The following is a 23564-nucleotide window of genomic DNA, read 5'->3' on the forward strand; positions in this document are numbered from 1 at the left end:
AAAAAAAAAATCCATTGCACAGCAACGATCCGCTTTGTACCCGTACAACTCATCTGTGCTTTAAGGTGCATGCGCAGTTCTGACCGGATCGCAGCGCAACGAAACCTAACGTGCGATCAGGTCTGAACGACCCCCCTAGTATGGTCACATTTTGTACTGGGCTGTAAGGTGGAAACAGTATCATACAACCCCTACTGCAGATTTCATATACATGACATCCACTACCAAGATCCATAACTTATCTCCCAATAGACTCTGTTGTGTGTTTGGGATGACCAGCATCCTTCAGGAACCTGTGCGAACACGGCTTTATCAAATTATTTTCTACATTATATTTCAGAAAGACTTCAAATCATTTGCACAAACAGAGGTCAGCCTCTCAGATTTGTAATTTCCCAGTCCCGATTTCTGCCAATCCCGTGGCACTGACCCATGAGTATATGAAATAGCGGTCGATCAAATTTCGGCATTCGTTTGTTTATGCTATCTATGACCAATGGTTAATAAGTCTTAGGGGTTTATTTAGCAAGGGTCGGGTCGTAAAACCCAGGGCTTTGGATCAGGTTTATGCCCAGAATTTAAAAAGGCAATAATTTTGCTAGCAAAACATGGCTAGTAAAAGCATCACCCATTTAAACTTTGTGCATAAACACAATCAGAAGCCCCAGGTTAGCTTAGTAAATAAACCCCATAATCTTGGAAAAAGGTTAGATTTAATGATTGCACACTGTCCTTTTAGGGGGGCTCCATAATGATCAGCACCGATCTGGACACTCCCCCAGACAACAGCCGATACCCTCATACTCCACCAGGCCCACTGCACCACACTAGTAAGTACCCCACAACACAGGAGACTTTGCAGAGAGCTCCAAGGTCTGCTTTCAGCAAGTGCTCCACCTCCGGACATATCTGACCCTGCTGATCGGACATCTGCTGCCCTGTGTCTGCAGCAGGACTACTCTCTGGTGCAGAGGGTGTCTCTCTCCCTTTTTGCTGTAGGTCTTTACACAAGTATAACGTTAGTGGAAGAAACAACGACAATGTGGATGTCATCAGGCACAATGCCAACAGTTCACGTTAATGTTAGGGACTAATGACCATACTGACGTGGTCTGAGTGTCGACATTCTGTTTCCAATAAGTCAGGTCATCAAATTTATGCCACGGCAGAGCAGCCCTGATCAACTGCAAGTGCTGATATTGTGACATGGAAGCGCCAAGGGTCACCAGCTCAGCCACGAAGCGGCAGGCCACACAAGCTCACAGAATGGGAACTCTGAGTGATGAAGCGCGTACACAAAGAACTCGTCACTGGTAGCAACACTCACTATATAGCTCCATTCTGACACCAGAAGCAATGTTAGCATAACAACTGTTCATTGGGAGTTTCATGGATTAGATTTAAATGGCAGAGCAGCCGCACACAAGTCTCCAATCACAATGTTGGCTGTAGTGGGATAACTTCACCGCCACTGGACTCCGGAGCAGAAGCCTTTGCAGAGCTCTGACCTCATCACACACATTAGGGAGGAATTGGCACACTGATTCCGAGTCAGGCCTCATCGCCCAACAACCGTGTCTGACCTCTTTACTGCTCGTGGCTGAAGGGTTGAGAATCCCTACAGCCATGTTCCAAGATCTAGAGGACAGCCCTCCCAGAGGAGTAGAGGTGGCACTAGCAGAAAACGGGACATCACCACATTAATGTCCATGGTCTTAGAAAGTGATGTTCAACAAGCACATAGAGGTGTCCACACACTGCTGGACAAATAGTACATTCATTTCAAGAACATTAATTTCCCAGAATGTGAAGCTTAATTGTCTCAATATATTATGATCATTAAAATCACCCATTAGGAGGACATATGCTGCACTTTTAATTTGCAATAGCTCAAACAGTTACTGCTAGCTGCTTATAACACAGAGCACTCAGCACATGGCTGGCGTGTTTTCTCCATGCACATCCAGACGATTTTATAGGGTTATAATCTTCACAAAACACACACACACAAAATTCAATATATTCACCATGTTACAGGCTTCTCTATCATCTGAAAAACAGTGAGAGAACATATACAATCTGCTTAATGCTTCTGGCTTCAAGCGATACACGGCAAAGTGACACAAGAGTAATTAAGACCATGCAATCTAGATAACAGTAACAAATAGACGTGGCTCAACCCCACCACCGTCACCACAGCTACCAGGGGAGTATAGGCACAAAGCTGAAGGGACTGGTTGCTTGGCATTAAAGGTATTTTGGTGACAAAGTCAATAATGAAGTAACAGATGTGCGGTTCTCTGAGGCACAATCTAAGAAAATGTTAAATAAAAATGGAAGGCATGTAGAACGGAGGATTCATTCCACCATATGTACATACACCGATCAGCCATAACATTAAAGACACAGAGGGGAAGTGAATAACACTGATCATCTCATTACGATGGCACACAACAAGGGGGTGGGATATATTAGGCAGGAAGTGAACACTCAGTTCTTTAAGTGTGGGAAGCAAGAAAACTGGACAAGCGTAAGGATCGGATTGACTTTGACAAGGGCCAAATTGTGATGGGTAGGTCAGAGCATCTCCAAAGCAGCAGGTCTCATGGAGTGTTCCCAGTATACAGCAGATAGTAGTACAGGGTGATTCAAAAGTTGCAGTACACCCTTTTGTTTCAAAAACTGTGCAGGAAATGGGAAAACTGACAGCTTCAAGATGGCCGATTTCAAGATTGCGCCCATGTTCGGTACATACCCTAAAAGGATAGCCCACCTCACCCATACCTTACTGGAGTATTCAGTTTTCCCATTTCCGGTACAGATTTGAAACGAAAGGGTGTACTGCGACTTTTGAATCACCCTATATATACCAAAAGTGGTACAAGGAAGGACAACCCATGAATCGGTGACAGGATCATGGATGCCCAAGGCTCACTGATGCTTGTGGGAAGTGAAGGCTATCCCGTCTGGCTTGATCCCATAGAAGGGCATCAAAAAAGTTAATGCTGGTTATGATAGAAAGGTGTCAGAACCCACAGTGCATCACAGCTTGCTGCGTATGGGACTGTGTAGCAGCAGACCGGTCACAGTGCACATGTTGACCCCTGACCACCCTTGAAAGCCCCTACATTGGGCACATGATCATCAGAAATGGACCATGGAAAGTAGTGACCTGGTCTGAAAGTTTTCTTTTACCTCCTACGGACAGCCGCGTGCTGTGCATTGTTTACTGGGGAAGAGATAGCACCAGGATGTACTATAGGAAGACGGCAAGTCGGCGGGGTATGGGCCGACACAACTTAGGTCGACAGTCATTAGGTCGACCACTGAAGGTCGACATGCACTAGGTCGACAGGTGAAATGGTCGACATGTTTTTGGATTTTTTGGGGTGTTGTTTTCTTCGTAAAGTGATGGGGAACCCCAATTAGTGCACCATGTCCCCTCGCATGCTTCGGGCAAGGTGCCTCCCTCCGCTACCGCTGCGCTCGGCACAGGTTACCGTTCCTAATTGTAGTCCACGTGGATCGTAAAGTATGAAAAAATCCAAAAAAAATTTAAATTTTTAAAAAAAAAAAAAACTCATGTCGACCTTTTGACCTGTCGACCTAGTGCATGTCGACCTATGTTGTTCCGACCTAACGGCCATATCCCAGCCGGTGTAGGCAGTGTGATGCTCTAGGCAATGTTCTGCTGGGAAACCTTGGGTCCTGGCATTCATGTGGATCTCAAGGTGGGTACACACTGGAAGATATATCTGCCGATCAATTGATCGGCAGATATATCTATGGACGGATCGGGCAGTGTGCTGTGCATACACACTGCCCGATCCATCGGGGTCTCACGTCATGAACTGGGCAGGCGTGTACACACGCCCGCACAGTTCAGCAGTCAATCACCGTTGTTGTGTGCCATCGTAATGAGATGATCAGTGTTATTCACTTCCCCTGCCTTTACTTTGACATGTACCTCCTACCTAAACATTGTTGCACACCCCTTCATGTCAACAATATTCCCTGATGACAGTAGCTTCTTGCAGTAGGATAATGTGACCTGCCATACTGCCAAAATTGAAGCAGAAATGGTTTGATGAACAGGAATTCAAGGTATTAACTTGGCCTCCAAATTCCCCAAATCTCAATCCGATCAAGCATCTCTGGGATGTGCTAGAAAAACAAGTCGCTCCAACCTGTTTTTCTAGCACATCCTACAGATGGAGGCCCTACCTTGCAACTTACAGGACCTGCTGCTAATATCTTGGTGCCAGATACCACAGGAAACCTTCAAAGGTCTTGCGAGTCCATGCCTCGATGGGTCAGAGCTGTTTTTGTGGCATGAGGGGTATCTACACAATATTAGGCAGCTGGTTTTAACGTTCTGGCTGATCGGTGTATGTGTTAATATTGTGCTGTAATTTACAGGATTGACACCAGTGCTTTCATGGTCAAAAATTCACCCACACTGGGTACCATTGTCAGAAAGTCAATAAGCATTCATCATATACCATTCAATGCTGCAGCGGACAGACCCCTTATTAGCTAATTAGGGGGAAAAGATATTTCCTAAGGATTACTAATCCCATGCGTCACAACGCATCTCAGTGACAGGTAGGAAACATCAGCTTCCTGCATGAAGGAAATTGTGTGGGGCTAGGAAAACGCACATCTCTGTTACAGTACCCCTAGTGGTACAGCATGTATTTACATAGGCTTTGATATTGAGGATATCCAGACTATGGTATTGCACAAAACATACACCAAACTTACAGTAAAGTGCACATATTTGGTATCCCTGAGCTACATACAATATACATTTTTTGTTCATGGACATTATCAATATTTTAATGTTTTAATGTGGAACAAGATCAATATTTTAATGTTCAATACTTTCACCAAAATTCAAATGGCAACATTTTTTTATTTTACTCTATTATAACATAGAAAAACATTGTCCTAGCAAGGTAGCACATCCCATTACAAGTAGCTAGGGTGTGCAGTCCAGGCCCCTCCCCCAATACTTTACGGTTGAAAATGCAACATTTGCTATTACCAACATCTCCGCAGCACTAATGGGTTATCTATGTCACAGAGCACAACAAGATTGCTTAAGAGATTAGAAATTAGATATTGTAACAAATAAAAACACAGTAGTACAGATGTGCCTTCATTCACTATTGCCGCAGTTGTGCCAAACAGCCCTACTCCGCGCGACTCCGCTTGTGCTGAACGTCAGTCTGCATCTTGGTCGCACAAATTAAACAAACACATGCAACAAAACTGCTTAACTAGACTGCAGTGATTCATTTCATATGCGACACTTGTACATTCTGCGGCTGCATGAGTTTGAATCTGTATAGAAAGTGCTACAATGCAGCAGTTGCTGCTTTTGTTCAAGCCAAGGTCCATTGTTCCTAAGCTGCAGTGGCAGCCCTGTGTCTCTGGTACAGACCGAGTGGTGTTTCACTGCATCTGTGGTGCCAATAAGACACAAATGTAATGAAAAAGTTGCTATGCTGCACCGTTCTGCAAGGCGTATTGAGGCTTGGTGTATGAGGCCACATACTGCAACAGCTGTTAATAATGGAGGATTGAAAGATTCAGACTATTATTATTATTATTCAGTAAACAAGTCTATAGGACAGAAGCCTCACAGAAAGGTACACCTACCCAATATTAGAAAAATGTAAAAGCATCTATTCCAACTTCACTGGAAAATTGACAATAAATAATAAAACAAATGGTAAAAAAAAAAAAAACACACATCCACCACACTCCTTAGTTGCCTGCTTTCGAAAACAAATTTCAAGGGGTTTGTTAGAGTATTGGATTATTAGATCTACACTAAACAAGGTCTACAGTCAATAGGTCGACCACTAATGGTAGACATGCATTAGGTCGACAGGGTCAAAGGGTAGACATGTAAATGGTCGACAATTTTTTTATTTTTGTTGGGGAGGTGTTTCATCACTTTTCTGCCACAAACAAGCCTCATTAGTGTGCCACGTTCCCTCGCATTGCAAGCGAAGGTGCCTCTGTCCACTACAGCTGCACTCGGCACAGATTACTATTCCCAATCGTAGTCCACGTGGATAGTAAAGTATAAAAAAAAATTGGAAAAAATGTTTTTAAAAATTTGCGTCTACCATGTGTGTCGACCATTGTCACGGCGACCTTTTGAACTGTCTACCTTTTGACACTGTCGACCTAATGCATGTCTACCATTAGTGGTAGACCTACTGACTGTAGACCTTTTTAGCGTTGATCTATAGTCCGGATAACCACAAATAGTAACACGCGAGGTGGGAAGACAGAAGGGTGTCATGCTCTACCCATAGTGCATATCTATTCATTTATCCTTATACGTAAAAACTCATTACAAAGACAGTATATGACACACGTGTTATGAAATATATTTCAATATATATACCTGACTGGCTGGCTGTGTAACACCTCCTGACCGGTTCCCGGGTATATAGAGAGCTGACGGGACACACCATGTATAAGGAAGTGAGAGCCAAGTTCCCTGGTCTGTCATGCTCAACTTTTCAGGGTCTGTACCCAGTTTTAGGGTTTTTTTTGGTGGCTAACCTGTCTCCAGCAATTAGCAAGACATTTAGGGGTATATTTATTAAAGTGCAGGTTTTCAGAAGTGGAGATGTTGCCGATAGCAACCAATCAGGTTGTACTTATCATTCATCTAGCACCTTCCAGTAGATAATAGCTATTCTGAAACCCCACAATTGATCTGCTGCTGTCAGTGTAGTTGAGCTCATGCCTGAAAAGGCAGAGAGCCTTTCCTGTCAACCCAGGGCAGGATACTCAGGCTTAGGGGTGTATTCAATAAGAGTTGGATCCATTCCAAGTGGATCCGACATGCCCTATTCAATGAGACGCCAAATCAGACTGTCGGATTTGGCCGTTCCCTGTCCCTGCTGCTGCCAGCAGCTCCCCGTGTGTGATTTAACAGGGAGCCGCTGGAGGGACATGCTCCCTTGCCCCCCCCCCCATCTCCTCACCTCAATACGATATTTTTAAAAGTCGGATTTGAGGTTGTCGGAAATGGGGCCAAATCCTGTTGGATTTGGCCCCGTTTCCGACAGAAGCATGCGGATCGGCGGCTATTCCGCCGATCTACGTGTTTTGTTGGGAAAAATCAGCCCCTACTGAATAGGTCGGAACCCCTTCCGACCTAAATTAGTCGGAAGCTGCCGACTTTCCGACAAGACAGCAGCTTCCGACTCTTACAGAATACATCCCACAGGGTACACAACCAGCCAGAGCAGGATGCTGATCTGCTCCTATTCTCCCCACCTCCCATTCTGTTTTCCCTTGGACCTCTGCTGACTTGCATTAGTTCCTACTCGTCCCTGCCTCTTACTTCTACCCCTTTTTGCCCTCTTCTTTTACACTGTTCCCTTTCCTCTTGAAACTTCCCCATTCAGACATGTTTCTTTATATTCCCTCTCCCAGTTGCATCCGTACTTGCACATACCCAGTTCAAATTTGCTAAGGGGCAGTAGGAGACTTTGCAGTGATCCAGGAGTTAGAATGGTATACGTTATGTACAAGTAAAAATGACCACGTGGGGCGGAGTAGGCTCATATCCCCAGCTTGAACATTTTTTTTTTTTTAAACAATTGGGGAGAGCTTTCTTTTAGAAAAAACAAAACAAAACTGTATGATACTCAACTATAATACTTAGACTGAAGGGCAGAGAACAGACCATTACACACATTACTGCAAACGATGGCTGCCATGTACCTGTATCAGAGACATAGTCAACAGGATCTGGCTTTTTGATTTTCAGTGGCTTTGTAAGTGGTGGTGAAGCTTTTGGAGGCCTTTTAGATTTTTTTACTGGTGGTGTGTCCTCTTCAGAATCTGCAGAAAAGCAATGTTCAATAAATGCAGGTATCGTGTATGTGCATAAAAATTGAGGGAATACTGCTCTGTCCCATTTACTATCAGAGCCGAAGAACAAAATGTTCCAAACAAAAAGATCAATACTGTAACAAAACTCAAATTCTGCCAACAGCAATTCTCTGTGTCTCCTGGCACCTCTATGTTGCCCTCTCACTGATCAGGAGCCATTCAAAACTAAGAACACTCACTAGTCCCCAGGGTTGCCTCGTTTTTTTTTTTTATTATGCTGTGACTACAGGCACGATGTTGTGACGTCTGAAAAAAGCCTTATATACTAGAAAACTAGTGTTTTATTCAAAGTATTTTCAATGTCAGTGGCATGACCAGTGCTGATACTCAACTCTATTTATATATATATATATATATATATATATATATATATATATATATATATATATATATATATAAATAATTTTACATATTTTTTATATCTATTTTTTTATTGGGGGTTTTCTCTAAAAGTGCTTTTGCATTTTCCATTTTGTATTACTATTCAGATTTATTTAATTGAAAGTAATAAGTAGGAGTAATGCTTAACATTAACTTGTTTTTGGTCTCATCTATCTGAGTGTACGTTTTATTTATTAATATCTTTAGCTTGACTACATATATTTAGGTTAATAGAGATAAGCACTAACAAATTGGTTTTATTGAAAGACGTCAAATAAATCATATCAAAGCCTCATAACTTTGGATTGGTAATGTTAGAAATAATTAAAACATGGTTGATTGAGGTTTGTAATACATAGCAATGTTACACATTATTAATATAATCAGGATAAAAAAAAATATATATATATATATATATATATATATATATATATATATATATATATATATATAGTTTTAAAGCAACAAAAAAAACAAAACATTTTTTCTTTTCAACAAAACTTTTTTTCTCTCCCTAACTATTCCGGTCTTAAATGAGACCTGATGTGACACTGGAAGACACAGCTGGCATCTAACCATGAGAAGGCAGCCCAACTGTGCAGATCTCTTAGATCCATGTTTGGATTAACAGGGACAGCAAAAGAAGTGCTGATGGATCCCGTTTGCTATCGGCAAAGGATTCAGCCAAAGTCTTTGACAAACATCTGGATTTGGTCAGATAACCAAACTGAAACCAGGATTTATACTATCTCTACGATAAATACAATAAAAACATTTAAGTTAAGTTATCACCTGAATCATAAATTGTTCTCTTCTTCTTGCTAATTTGCTGCTTTTTCTTTACATCACTGTCTGGACTTTTTACCTGTGACAAGGGAAAATACACTGTGAAACAAACTCACACTAAGACAATAGAGGAGATATTCAATTGTTGGAGAGATTGCTTTAACTAATGGGTGCCTATCGGAGCTATTCAAATGTTGCTCTGATCAGATTCCCATTACCTGCAGCAGACACATTTCAGCTCGCACCTCCGAAGGCTGCAAGCTGAAATGTGTGAAAAGTCTGCTGTTTGGGTGACCAAACAGGACTTTTCCCCAGCGCGCACATTAGTTTGCCACTTTACACAGCTAAACCTTGTCTAACCGGGAAGGATAATTAAAAGGGTGCCCAGAACAATTGAATAGCAACAATGGGTGCCTTTTAATTATCGCTAAAGAACAAACATTTGAATAGCCCCCCTGGGGCTGTGTTCATATTGTAACGCAATATTATTTTGTTTTTTGAACTTGGCAAAGTGTGTAGTCCAACAGACTATAAGAGAAAAAAAATGAAGCGCATGTGAAAAATTCATGTTTTCTCTTACAGAATGGAAGTTTATGAGTATGACTCTCTGGTGATGCAGTAGAGGCCATGACAATGGAAAGAGAGAGAGGACGAGCACTGAAACGGGGAGATTATAAGGAGGAGCAGTGGTCAGTAAGGAAGTGATCCCCTGGAACCTCAGATAGAGCCAATAAGAGGATCTCATTTTTCCCCTTCAATCCAAACCTAAAAAATAGGACTTTAATTATCTACCGGTAAATCCTTTGCTCGTAGTCCATAAGGGATATTGAGGGAATCTAATACGATGGGTTATAGACGTGGTCCAAAGGAGCCGGTGCACTTTAAATTTCTTCAACTGTGTGTGCTGGCTCCTCCCCTCTATGCTCCCTCCCACAGGCAGTTATAGGTAAAATAGTGCCCAAAGGAGAAAGGACATACTTGAGAGAAGGAACAAACAACGAGTGGTGAGATTTACACACCACTACCATAAAACGACCAGCAACAGCTGGTAACAAAACAGCAATAGCTGAACAGGTAACCATAAAAGAGAACCTGCAGAAAAGTCAACACACTGAGGCGGGCGCCCAATATCTCTTATGGACTACGAAAAAAGGATTTCTAGGTAATTAAAATCCTATTTTCTCTAGCATCCATAAGGGATATTGGGGGAATCTAGTATGATGAGGACGTCCCAAAGCTTCCAGAATGTGCGGGAATGTGCAGAGACATCTGCAGCACCGCCTGCCCAAATTGGGAATCCTCTTTGGCCAGGGTATCAAACCTGTAGAACTTCACAAAGGTGTTCTTCCCCCGACCAGTTAGCATCTCGGCATAGTTGCAAGGACGAGACTCCACGGGCAGCCGCCCAGGAAGAGCCCACTGATCTTGTAGAGTGGTCCTTCAGAGACTGTGGAACAGGTAAGGCTGCCGACACATAGGCCTGTTGGATAGTAAACCTAAGCCAACGAGCAATGGACTGCTTAGAAGCAGGGCAACCCTTTTTCTGCGCATCATATAGCACGAACAAGTAATCCGTATTCCTGATCCCAGCCGTTCTCTTGCCACAGATTCTCAAGGCTCACACAGCATCCAATGCCTCCGGAGGAGCAGAAGTGCCTTGATGGAACCACAATAGGTTGATTCAAGTGGAACGCAGAGACAACCTTCAGCAGGAACTGCTGCCTAGTCTTGAGCTCCGCTCTGTCCTCATAAAAGACCAAGTAGGGGCTTTTACACGATAAGGCGCCCAATTCTGAGACACGCTTAGCAGAAGCCAGGGCCAATAACATCACTGTCTTCCACGTGAGGTACTTGTCTTCTACAGTCGTCAGAGGTTCAAACCAGGAGAACTGTAGATATTCCAACACTACATTCAAGTCCCAGGGTGCCGTGGGCGGCACAAAAGGAGGTTGAATGGGAAGTACCCCTTGCAAGAAGATCTGAACTTCTGGGAATACTGCTAATTTCTTCTGGAAGAAAATAGAGAGAGCGGAAATCTGGACCTTAATGGAACCCAGACGTAAGCCTTTATCCACACCAGCCTGTAGGAAACGGAGGAACCGTCCCAAGTGAAACTCTGCAGGCGGATACGTGCGGTCCTCGCACCAAGAGAGATATCTCCTCCAGATATGATAGTGTTTTGATGTTACAGGTTTCCTGGCCTGCACCATGGTAGCAATAACCTTTTTGGAAAGGCCCTTGTGAGCTAGGATGTTCCGCTCAACCTCCATGCCGTCAAACGAAGCCGCCGTAAGTCCGGGTCGACGAATGGTCCTTGTTGAAGATCTCTTCTCAGTGGCAGAGGACAAGGGTCTTCGACGGACATGTCCAAAAGATCCAGAAGATCCACGTACCAAGTCCTCACAGGCCAATCCGGGGCAATCAGAATTGCCTGGACTCCTTGATTCCTGATGCGCTTGAGCACCCTTAGGATCAATGGAATCGGAGGAAACAGGTAGAACAGCCGGTAAGGCCAAGGCGACGTCTGTTCATATACTGCCCTCGCCTGAGGATCCCTGGTTCGTGAGCAATACCAACGAAGCTTCTTGTTGAGTCGAGAAGCCATCATGTCTATTTGTGGGCAGCCCCACCAGTCGATGATCTGCTGAAATACCAGATAGTGAAGCCCCTACTCTCCCGGGTGGAGATTGTGACGATTCAGGAAGTCCACTTCCCAGTTGTCTACTCCCGGATTGAAGATTGCGGACATTGCACTTGCATTTCTTTCTGCCCAGAGGAGTATCCTTGACTCCTCTTGCACGCAGGCCCTGCTTATGTCCCTCCTTGTCGATTGATGTACTTCACTGCTGTGGCGTTGTCCGACTGTACCTGGATCGCGTGATCCCTGAGCAGGGGAGAGGCCTGAAGCAGAGCATTGTAGATCGCCCGTAGTTCCAGAATGTTGATCGAAAGGAGAGCTCCACCTGACCTGGAATGAGCCCCCCTCTGGGTGACAGCTCCCCATCCTCTCAGACTCGCATCCGTCGTAAGGAGGATCCAAACCTGAATCCCGAAACGTCAGCCTTCCAGTAGGTTGGAGGACTGCAGCCACCACAGGAGAGAAATCCTGGTCTGAAGTGACAGCCAAATTATCCGGTGCATCTGAAGATGTGATCTGGACCACTTGCTCAGGAGATCCAATTGAAAAGTCCTGGCATGGAACCTTCCATACTGGATTGCCTTGTACGAGGCAAACCATTTTTAACAACAATCTTATGCAAAGATGGATGGATACCAGAGTAGGCCGAACAACCATGCGGACCATCTCCTGAAGTGTTTTTCGCCTTGTCCTCTGGGAGGAACACTTTTTGGGACACAGTATCCAGCAACATTCTCAGTAAAGTGAGGTTCCACCCATGGTGTGACAGAAGCTGGATATTGCGGTCTATATGGAGCAATAAAAGCTCACTGGATCTTGCTTTTATCAGGAGATCGTCCAGGTAAGGGACAACATTGCCCCTTTCCCCCCGGAATTGGATCATCTCCGCCATCACCTTCGTGAACACCCTTGGAGTTGTGGACAGACTGAACAGTAGCGCCTGGAACTGTTAGTGATTGTTCAGCAGGGCAAACCTCAGGTAAGCCTGATGAGGTGGCCAAATTGGGATATGGCGATAGGCGTCTTTGATATCCAGGGAGACCATGAACTCCGGTTCTTCCAGGCCCGCAATCCCTGCTTGCAAGGATTCCATCTTGATCTTGAAAACATTTAGGTAAGGGTTCAAGGATTTTAGATTCAAAATGGGTCTAACCGAACCGTCCGGTTTCGGTACCACAAACAGGTTGGAGTAGTAACCCTTTCCCTGTTGTTGCAGCGGCACTGGAATAATGACTTGGGATTGCAACAAATTTAGGATGGCCTGTTGCAGCGTAACACGCGTATCCCCCAAAGCTGGTAAACTGGATTTGAAAAATCGTTGGGGAGGAGCACTGTCGAATTCCAGCGTGTAGCCCTGAGAGATGAGGTCCTTGACCCAGGCATCCTGGCAGGAACTTTCCCAGATGCGGCTGAAGTGACGCAGCAGAGTTCCCACCTCGAGATCCCCTCAGGGTGGGTGGGCACCATCATGCTGAGGCCTTAGTGGAAGCTGTACCGGTACTCTCCTGAGAACTGGCAATCAATGTGTTTTCTTGTCTTACATCTGGTGCCTCTAGCCGCGTTGGAGGCACCTCTGGCCCTAGAGTTAAACCTGTTGGACCAAAAGGACTGGGTAGACGGCCCCGGGTAGGAACGCCTAGCCGGAGGGGCCCCAGATGGGTGAAACGTGTATTTCACCGCAGTAACTTTAGAAATCTACGTATCCAGCTCTACCCCAAAGAGCCATTCCCCCGAAAAGGGAAGAGACTCAACACTGCGCTTAGATTCTGCGTCCGCTATCCACTGACGCAACCACAAAGCCTTGCGCGATGACACTGCCATAGCAGTGGTCCTAGCATTAATATTGCCTATCTCCTTGAGAGAGTCACAAGACATGTGCAGTGTCCTGAATGTGTTTCAGGAGAGTCACTGTAGTGATCAGGGGCATATCTTCCGAGAGGCCCTCCTGAATCTGAGTAGCCAAGGTATGAATAGCATGAGTCATCCAGCAACCTGCTATGACGGTCTTTGAGACATACCCGCTGCTGTTTAGATAGACTTTAGTGTAATCATTATCTTCCTATCCCCAGGGCCCTTCATGGAGAAAGAGCCCGGGGCCAGCAGTACAGTCTTCTTGGATAGGCGCGAGACTGATACGTCCACAGCCAGGGGTTCTTCCCAGAATTTTCTGCCTTCAGAAGCAAATTGGAAAGTGTGCAAAAACCGCTTTGACACTTGGTATTTTTTATCTGGATTTTTCCAGGCGAACTTAAATAGGTCATCTAACTCTGCAGAATCAGGGAAAGTGACACTGGGCTTGTTCTGTGTGAAGAAAAACGACTGGTGTGTCGCAGCATCCTCTAGAGGGAGTTTTAACACGTCCCGTATAGCTAAAATAAGGAGTTCAATAACCTGTGCAGAAGGGAAATCCCCAGTAATAGGTTCCAATTCTTCCCCCTCCTCCAGTATTTCCTCATCTGAATCTGAGAGTAAAGCATGGAATCCACGTTTATGTGGTCCTGAATTAGAGAGGGGGGGCTGCTCTGCCCTTGCAGCCAGGTCTGCAACAGCCTACTGCAATTGTTGAATTTTTTGAGCATTAGCAGCGAGCGAAGAGGACATATCTGACATCCTGTTTTTTTTTATGGCACCTAGCCAGGAAGGCTCTTGACCCACAGTCCCCTCACTGAGCTGTGAGGACTGACTACATTGTTCACATGATAATGAACCAGACTTAGGAGGAGAGAATCTGATGTGACATACACTGCATAATTGGCGTTTTACCATGTTTACGGTATACAACACGTACATACACACAGACAATTAATATGATAGCATGCCTGTCCTTACTGTATGTGAGAGGGAGACAGAGCAAGGGACCAGCACACCCAAGCTAAACAGCTCCAGTGAGGCTGCAAGCTAATATACCACGGTGAAACACCAGTGTTTTGTCCTTTTCAGGACACAGATTAGTGTACAATAGCAGCTCTCACCCTTTGCTACACCCCTGTACCAGTTTTCCTGCGTATCCTGAGTGTCTGGAGGAGCTATGTGTGCCTGCTGCTGCAGCTGCACGCAGAGGAAGGAGCCAAAACGTTGCTGGTCCCGCTATGAGGAAGCTCCGCCCCCTGTAACGGCACCAGAGTTTCAGCTATATTTATACTGGCAAAAGTCTCCCCATGAGTATAAAGCATCACACAAGTGCTAGTTTTACCCACCGCTGCCAGTGTACACAGGGGGGCTATAGCGGGTCCCCCCAGGAGAGTCCCATATGCCGCCCCCACGTTCTGCCGCACCATGAACCGGGGGATCCCCCTAGCGGGGCCCCCGGTTTGTAATCACCACTGATGTCACCTTCAAGCTATTGTTAGGGGTGTGCGGTGATTGTGACCACAAAGGCGCAGTGCCCCGCTGTACAACAACCTCTCAGTATGGTGGTCCTGCAGCGCGGAAGCGGCTCTGACACCTTGCAAGGCTGGTGACAGTTTCCCCCCTAACTCCCACGGTGCAGGTATGCTGTTGCCCAACGAGAATACTGAAAATAATAAAGATTTAAAATAAACTGAAGAAAACTCTCTGGTGCATCAGAGTGTGCATCCTCTGCCGAGGGCACTTTTTTCTAAACTGTATGTGGGAGGGGGCATAGAGGGGAGGAGCCAGAACACCCAGTGAAGAAATTTAAAGTGCACCGGCTCCTTTACACCCCATCTATACCCCATTGTACTAGATTCCCCCAATATCCCTTATGGATGCTAGAGAAAGGGGGAATAAACAGCCCACAGAGTCAAATTGTGCAGTTGTTACAGAAGTTGTGAGCTTGGGAGTTAATTAGTGCAAAAATAAAACATCTCAGATCTAAACCATGAAGGTGGTGAGAGATTTTGCCAATCGAGGTTCCAGGGGTGGGCATGCATATTCCAGCCAATTGCAGTAGTGGATTTCTGCTTATACTACTATAGGCTATGAGGAGAAATCAGCTATTGGGAGTTAATGCATGTAGCCACCAGTACCTGTTATGGTAGCTATCAAGCTTCACTGAATCTGCTGCTAAAGATCTGAGGGTGGTACATCACGCCTGACTAATGTCTCTCAACCTTGGTTTAAGGAGAAATTAAATGTAACCATCAATTTAACCAGCAGTAACATTACCATGTAAAGTGCCTCATTATTACTGGATGGTGTAATGGTTAGTATTACTGCCTCATAGCACTGAGTTTGTGGGGTTGATTCTCATCATGGCCCTAACTGTGCAGAGTTTGTATATTTTCCCGCGCTTGGGTGCATTTCATCCTAGAATCCAAAAATATACTGGTAGGTCAATTGGCTCCCAATATAAATTGACCCTAGTGTGTAAGTGCGTGCGTGTACGTGGGCATTCTAGATGGGCCAAGTGGTTTTTATATGCCCTCAAATTCTTTGTTTCTACGTGGTTCTATTATTAACACTGAAGAAATAAATTACCTTGTTGTCTTTTGAATTTTTATGTCCAGTGACTCGGTCAGGGCTTTTGATTTTCTCTTTTTTAACATCTTTCTCACTAACGGCTTTCTTGCCAACCGCGGTGGCATTGAAAAATTTTCGAATATCCTGAAACAGAAAGAAAAACAACAATTAAAAATTATTATTATGGGAAAACGATACTGGTGGGAAGTTTCGGATAACCGTGCCCGATTCTACTAGTTGTACAGATGCCAAAGTAGACGTGTGCCAGTGTCACAGTGGTTTCTCTAGAGAACGATACCCGATCCTGAGTCATGCGCTGCTGTCTGTGGATGCAAACAGCGCAGTAGCGAATATACGCAGCTTTGCATATCTCTGTGCGATTCTGCGTAGGACGGATCACAGCCGTATCTGTGTCAGTAAAATGGTAATTTCTGGGTGTTGACACGGTGGCTACTTTGCGGGCGTACACTACAGAAACATTTTGTGTGCGTGTCATGGGCGTGCAGCCAGTTTTGCTCTATTTTGAGCAGATGCGAATGGCGAAGAGACGCCCTCTTGCACCCAGTATGGGGTAGGCGTAAGCACTAATACTTATAATAGTGGCTACGGATGGAAAAGCAGTGCGGATACTCGCATCAACGAATGGTTCCAAATCTGGCTGCAGCGACCATCCAGGCTTGCGGACACTTTGTAGGCGGGTTAGAATCCGGTTCCATGGCGCCAACACATCCTATTAGCAGTATAAAAATCTGTGTTTATTTGCATATGCAACAAGGTACTGTAACCCACAGCAAGTAGCCATTTACCATAACTTGTAACAGCACCAGTGGTGCCTAAAATTGGCTTGGCAGGCTGCAGTATGTGCCCATACTGCTATACAATAATACTGTATGTACTATGTGCACAATTCCTTGTACTGGCTACAGTAACTGTCACGATGGCAGTTTAATAAAGCTTTGTGGAACAAATGGAAAAAAAAATATTCCAAACGTAAAGGCAGCTCATGTTTACATCTGACGTCACGTGATGGCAGCGCGGCAGCCAATGAGAGCGGCGCAATGTTCCCACTCCCGGGATGTAGCCCACCTTGGCCATGCACATATTAATGCAGCATCCCTCCTTGTGATGGGGGCGCCATGCAGCTCCGCCAGCCCGTCACACACGTTATTACCCCGTCCTCTAACATGCAGGCCCATGTCTGCTGCATACCACTATATCTATGCTGGTGTGGTACTACAAGTCTCAGCACTTTTCCTGGAGGAGGATCATGGCAGCGCATGAGCCAATACGGGTAGCTGTAGCCCCCCCCCCACCCCCCGGCCATGCATGCATTACACGGGAGTAATATAAGGCGTGCGTGTATCAGGCCCACTCACGCAGCGTGGGTGCGTGACCCGATCCGCCGCACTCCCGTGTGGCACACGCAGAGCCCGGGCACGTACTTACCATGGCCGGCGGCGGGTGGGCTTCTAATCACGCGTCCACCGCCTTCAGCAGCAGCAACATCCCGCACTTGGCGCCAATGCTGTAAGCTCAGGCAGACAACCCGGGCCCTCCCACCTTCTCCGCCCCACGCGTGACAAGACATGCGCATGGGGAGCGGGTCACTTGTGATCATCACCCCTTGTTCTGCACAGTGTCAGTGCACGCACCGCTTCACACTGACATGTAGGGTTACCTACCCTCCTGTATGTCAGCAGCCACCGTGACAGCACCAGGACAGGCAGTGGGCTGTCACATTGTGCCTAACATATTATACTAGATATTATGTGATACCTGCAGCTAGTGGGATGGGCAGCCAGTGCATGGTCAGCGGTGATGCAAGTGTACCCCCAGAGCCGGCCTTAGGCATAGGCAAACTAGGCAAATGCCTAGGGCATTTGGTTTGCTTAGGGGCACCAGCAGCTTCTGCTGATTAAAATGATATGCGGCATGCCTATATTCTGTGTGTATTCCTGGAAATCACTGTAATGTAGCATTTCGTATGCAGATACAGCCGCTGTCACACAAAGAATATAGGCATGCTGCATATTATTTTAATCAGCAGAAGCTGCTTGTGCATCCTAGCCACATAGTAATGCAAATAAGATGCATTTTCATAAACAAAAGGCGCCCGATGTTAGCAGAGCTGCCAGCTGAATCATGCTAGGCATCTCTTGCAGAACTAGCGGCGGTGCTAGGGGGCACCAGCCAAAATCTTGCCTAGGGCATCATAATGGTTATGGCCGGCTCTGTGTACCCCTTTGCCATTGCGACCTGGGAAATTCCGGGTCCCCAGCCTGACCCGGGTAAAGAGCAGGGTCAAACCCCTTTCCGCTGTCAAAAATCCCGGGGTGATGTACGGCAGTGGAAAAGGAGTAGTACAAAAACCTGGGATTTTCTCTAACGTCCTAGTGGATGCTGGGGACTCCGTAAGGACCATGGGGAATTAGCGGCTCCACAGTAGACTGGGCACAACTATAAAGAAAGCTTTAGACTACTGGTGTGCACTGGCTCCTCCCACTAAGACCCTCCTCCAGACTTCAGTTAGATTCTTGTGCCCGGCTGAGCTGGATGCACACTAGGGGCTCTCCTGAGCTCCTAGAAAGAAAGTATATTTAGGTTTTTTATTTTACAGTGAGATCTGCTGGCAACACAGACTCACTGCAGCGAGGGACTAAGGGGAGAAGAAGCGAACCTACCTAACAGGTGGTAGTTTGGGCTTCTTAGGCTACTGGACACCATTAGCTCCAGAGGAATCGACCGCAGGACCCGACCTTGGTGTTCGTTCCCGGAGCCGCGCCGCCGTCCCCCTTACAGAGCCAGAAGCATGAAGAGGTCCGGAAAATCGGCGGCAGAAGACTTCGGTCTTCACCAAGGTAGCGCACAGCACTGCAGCTGTGCGCCATTGCTCCTCATGTACACCTCACACTCCGGTCACTGATGGGTGCAGGGCGCTGGGGGGGGGGGCGCCCTGAGGGCAATATATGACACCTTGGCTGGCAAATCTACATCATATATAGTCCTAGAGGCTATATAGATGTAAAATTACCCCTGCCAGTATTCCAGAAAAAGCAAGAGAAAGTCCGCCGAAAAGGGGCGGGGCTATCTCCCTCAGCACACTGGCGCCATTTTTCCCTCACAGTTCCGCTGGAAGGAAGCTCCCTGGCTCTCCCCTGCAGTCTGAACACTACAGAAGGGTAAAAAAGAGAGGGGGGGGGGGGGGGGCACTAAATTTAGGCGCAGTATAGATATATATGTTTGATATATAAAAAAGCAGCTATAAGGGAAAACACTCATTTATAGTGGGATCCCTGTGTTATATAGCGCTCTGGTGTGTGCTGGCATACTCTCTCTCTGTCTCCCCAAAGGGCTTTGTGGGGTCCTGTCCTCTGTCAGAGCATTCCCTGTGTGTTTGCGGTGTGTCGGTACGGCTGTGTCGACATGTTTGATGAGGAGGCTTATGTGGAGGCGGAGCAAATGCCTGTAAACGTGATGTCACCCCCTGCGGGGTCGACACCTGAGTGGATGGTGCTGTGGAAGGAATTACGCAACAGTGTCGACTCCTTGCATAAAAGGTTTGACGACATACCTAATGTGGGACAGCCGGCTTCTCAGCCTGTGCCTGCCCAGGCGTCTCAAAAGTCATCAGGGGCTCTAAAACGCCCGCTACCTCAGATGACAGATACAGATGTCGACACGGATACTGACTCCAGTGTCGACGACGATGAGACTAATGTAACTTCCAGTAGGGCCACACGTTACATGATTGAGGCAATGAAAAATGTGTTGCACATTTCTGATGTTACCCCCGGTACCACAAAAAAGGGTATTATGTTTGGAGAGAAAAAATACCAGTAGCTTTTCCTCCATCTGAAGAGTTAAATGAAGTGTGTGAAGAAGCGTGGGCTTTCCCTGATAAAAAGCTGGTAATTTCTAAGAGGTTACTAATGGCGTACCCTTTCCCGCCAGAGGATAGGTCACGCTGGGAAACATCCCCTAGGGTGGATAGAGTGCTCACACGCTTGTCAAAGAAGGTGGCACTACCGTCTCCGAATACGGCCGCCCTGAAGGAATCTGCTGATAGAAAGCAGGAGGCTATCCTGAAATCTATATATACACACACAGGTGTTATACTGAGACCAGCTATTGCGTCAGCCTGGATGTGCAGTGCTGCTGCTGCGTGGTCAGATTCCCTGTCAGAAAATATAGATACCCTAGACAGGGACACTATATTGCTAAACGTAGAGCATATAAAAGACGCACTTTTATACATGAGGGATGCACAGAGGGATATTTGCCGGCTGGCATCCAAAATTAGTGCAATGTCCATTTCTGCCAGGAGAGGGTTATGGACTCGGCAGTGGACAGCAGATGCAGATTCCAAACGACACATGGAAGTTCTGCCTTATAAGGGTGAGGAGTTGTTCGGGGATGGTCTCTCGGACCTCGTTTCCACAGCAACAGCTGGGAAGTCTACATTTTTACCCCATGTTCCCTCACAACCAAAGAAAGCACCGTATTATCAGGTACAGTCCTTTCGGCCCAATAGGGGCAAGCGGGTTAAAGGCGCGTCCTTTCTGCCCAGAGGCAGAGATAGGGGAAAGAAGCTGCAGCATACAGCCAGTTCCCAGGAGCAAAAGTCCTCCCCCGCTTCCTCTAAGTCCACAGCATGACGCTGGGGCTTCACAGGCGTAGCCAGGTACGGTGGGGGCCCGTCTCAAATTTTTCAGCAATCAGTGGGCTCGCTCACGGGTGGATCCCTGGATTTTTCAGATAGTATCTCAGGGGTACAAGCTGGAATTCGAGACGTCTCCCCCCCGCCGTTTCCTCAAATCTACCTTGCCAACCACTCCCTCAGGCAGGGAGGCAGTGTTACAGGCAATTCACAAGCTGTATTCACAACAGGTGATAGTAAAGGTACCCCTACTTCAACAAGGACGGGGTTACTATTCCACAATGTTTGTGGTACCGAAACCGGACGGTTCGGTGAGACCCATTTTAAATTTGAAATCCTTGAACACATATATAAAAAAATTCAAGTTCAAGATGGAATCGCTCAGGGCGGTTATTGCAAGCCTGGACGAGGGGGATTACATGGTATCACTGGACATCAAGGATGCTTACCTGCATATGTCCCCATTTACCATCCTCACCAGGAGTACCTCAGATTTGTGGTACAGGATTGTCATTACCAATTCCAGACGTTGCCGTTCGGTCTATCCACGGCTCCGAGGGTCTTTACCAAGGTAATGGCCGAAATGATGATACTCCTTCGAAAGAAGGGTGTTTTAATTATCCCGTACTTGGACGATCTCCTGATAAAGGCGAGGTCCAGAGAGCAGTTGTTGGTCGGGGTAGCACTATCTCGGGAGGTGCTACTACAGCACGGCTGGATTCTAAACATTCCAAAGTCACAGCTGGTCCCTACGACACGTCTACTGTTCCTGGGGATGGTTCTGGACACAGAACAGAAAAAAGTGTTTCTCCCGGAGGAGAAGGCCAAGGAGCTGTCATCTCTAGTCAGAGGCCTCCTAAAACCAAAACAGGTGTCGGTGCATCACTGCACGCGGATCCTGCGAAAGATGGTAGCTTCCTACGAAGCGATTCCATTCGGCAGGTTTCATGCAAGAACCTTTCAGTGGGACCTGCTGGACAAGTGGTCCGGATCGCATCTTCAGATGCATCGGCTGATAACCCTGTCTCCAAGGACAAGGGTGTCTCTGCTGTGGTGGCTGCAGAGTGCTCATCTTCAAGAGGGCCGCAGATTCGGCATACAGGACTGGGTCCTGGTGACCACGGATGCCAGCCTTCGAGGCTGGGGCGCAGTCACACAGGGAAGAAACTTCCAAGGACTATGGTCAAGTCAGGAGACTTCCCTGCACATAAATATTCTGGAACTGAGGGCCATTTACAATGCCCTAAGTCAGGCAAAACCCCTGCTTCAAAACCAGCCGGTACTGATCCAGTCAGACAACATCACGGCGGTCGCCCATGTAAATCGACAGGGCGGCACGAGAAGCAGGACAGCAATGGCAGAAGCCACAAGGATTCTCCGATGGGCGGAAAATCATGTGTTAGCACTGTCAGCAGTGTTCATTCCGGGAGTGGACAACTGGGAAGCAGACTTCCTCAGCAGGCACGACCTCCACCTGGGAGAGTGGGGACTTCATCCAGAAGTCTTTCAAATGATTGTAAACCGTTGGAAAAGGCCACAGGTGGACATGATGGCGTCCCGCCTAAACAAAAAGCTAGAAAAATATTGCGCCAGGTCGAGAGACCCGCAGGCGATAGCTGTGGACGCTCTAGTGACACCGTGGGTGTACCGGTCGGTTTATGTGTTCCCTCCTCTTCCTCTCATACCAAAGGTACTGAGGATAATAAGGAGAAGAGGAGTAAGAACTATACTCATTGTTCCGGATTGGCCAAGAAGAGCTTGGTACCCGGAACTTCAAGAAATGATGTCAGAGGACCCATGGCCTCTACCGCTCAGACAAGACCTGCTGCAGCAGGGGCCCTGTCTGTTCCAAGACTTACCGCAGCTGCGTTTGACGGCATGGCGGTTGAACACTGGATCCTGAAGGAAAAGGGCATTCCGGAGGAAGTCATTCCTACGCTGATTAAAGCTAGGAAAGAAGTTACCGCAAACCATTATCACCGCATATGGCGAAAATATGTTGCGTGGTGTGAGGCCAGGAAGGCCCCAACGGAGGAATTTCAGCTGGGCCGTTTCCTGCACTTCCTACAGTCAGGGGTGACTATGGGCCTTAAATTGGGTTCGATTAAGGTCCAGATTTCGGCTCTATCGATTTTCTTCCAGAGAGAACTGGCTTCACTACCTGAAGTTCAGACTTTTGTTAAGGTAGTGCTGCATATTCAGCCCCCTTTTGTGCCTCCAGTGACACCTTGGGATCTCAACGTGGTGTTGGATTTCCTAAAGTCACATTGGTTTGAGCCACTGAAAACCGTGGATTTGAAATATCTCACGTGGAAAGTGGTCATGTTGTTGGCCTTGGCTTCGGCCAGGCGTGTATCAGAATTGGCGGCTTTGTCATGTAAAAGCCCTTATCTGATTTTCCATATGGATAGGGCAGAATTGAGGACTCGTCCCCAGTTTCTCCCCAAAGTGGTATCAGCTTTTCATCTGAACCAACCTATCGTGGTGCCTGCGGCTACAAATGACTTGGAGGCTTCCAAGTTGTTGGACGTAGTCAGGGCCATGAAAATCTATGTTTCCAGGACAGCTGGAGTCAGAAAGACTGACTCGCTCTTTATCCTGTATGCGCCCAACAAGTTGGGTGCACCTGCTTCAAAGCAGACTATTGCTCGCTGGATCTGTAGTACGATTCAGCTTGCACATTCTGCGGCTTGACTGCCGCATCCTAAATCAGTAAAAGCCCATTCCACGAGGAAGGTGGGCTCTTCTTGG

General features: G+C 46.6%; 1 protein-coding gene across 4 annotated transcripts in view; it reads right to left on the minus strand.

Annotated features, from left to right (window-relative positions):
* Window positions 1–17738, minus strand: part of RFC1 (replication factor C subunit 1) — a 131688-nt gene extending 113950 nt beyond the window's left edge. For 2 of the 4 annotated variants that reach the window (XM_063922742.1, XM_063922712.1), the window contains exons 1-4: window positions 17243–17266; window positions 16175–16300; window positions 9103–9175; window positions 7759–7878 (exon numbers count right to left, since the gene is read on the minus strand). In XM_063922742.1, the coding sequence (XP_063778812.1) occupies window positions 7759–7878; window positions 9103–9175; window positions 16175–16300; window positions 17243–17257 (334 nt within the window). In that variant the 5' untranslated portion in view covers window positions 17258–17266. Of the gene's footprint in view, window positions 1–7758; window positions 7879–9102; window positions 9176–16174; window positions 16301–16962; window positions 16984–17242; window positions 17267–17602 lie in introns of those variants that run through there. The other 2 variants (XM_063922722.1, XM_063922732.1) reach the window with 2 other exon arrangements.
* Window positions 17739–23564: the final 5826 nt, after the last annotated feature.

This window comes from Pseudophryne corroboree, chromosome 1 (genome assembly GCF_028390025.1).
Source record: "Pseudophryne corroboree isolate aPseCor3 chromosome 1, aPseCor3.hap2, whole genome shotgun sequence".
NCBI lineage: Eukaryota > Metazoa > Chordata > Amphibia > Anura > Myobatrachidae > Pseudophryne > Pseudophryne corroboree.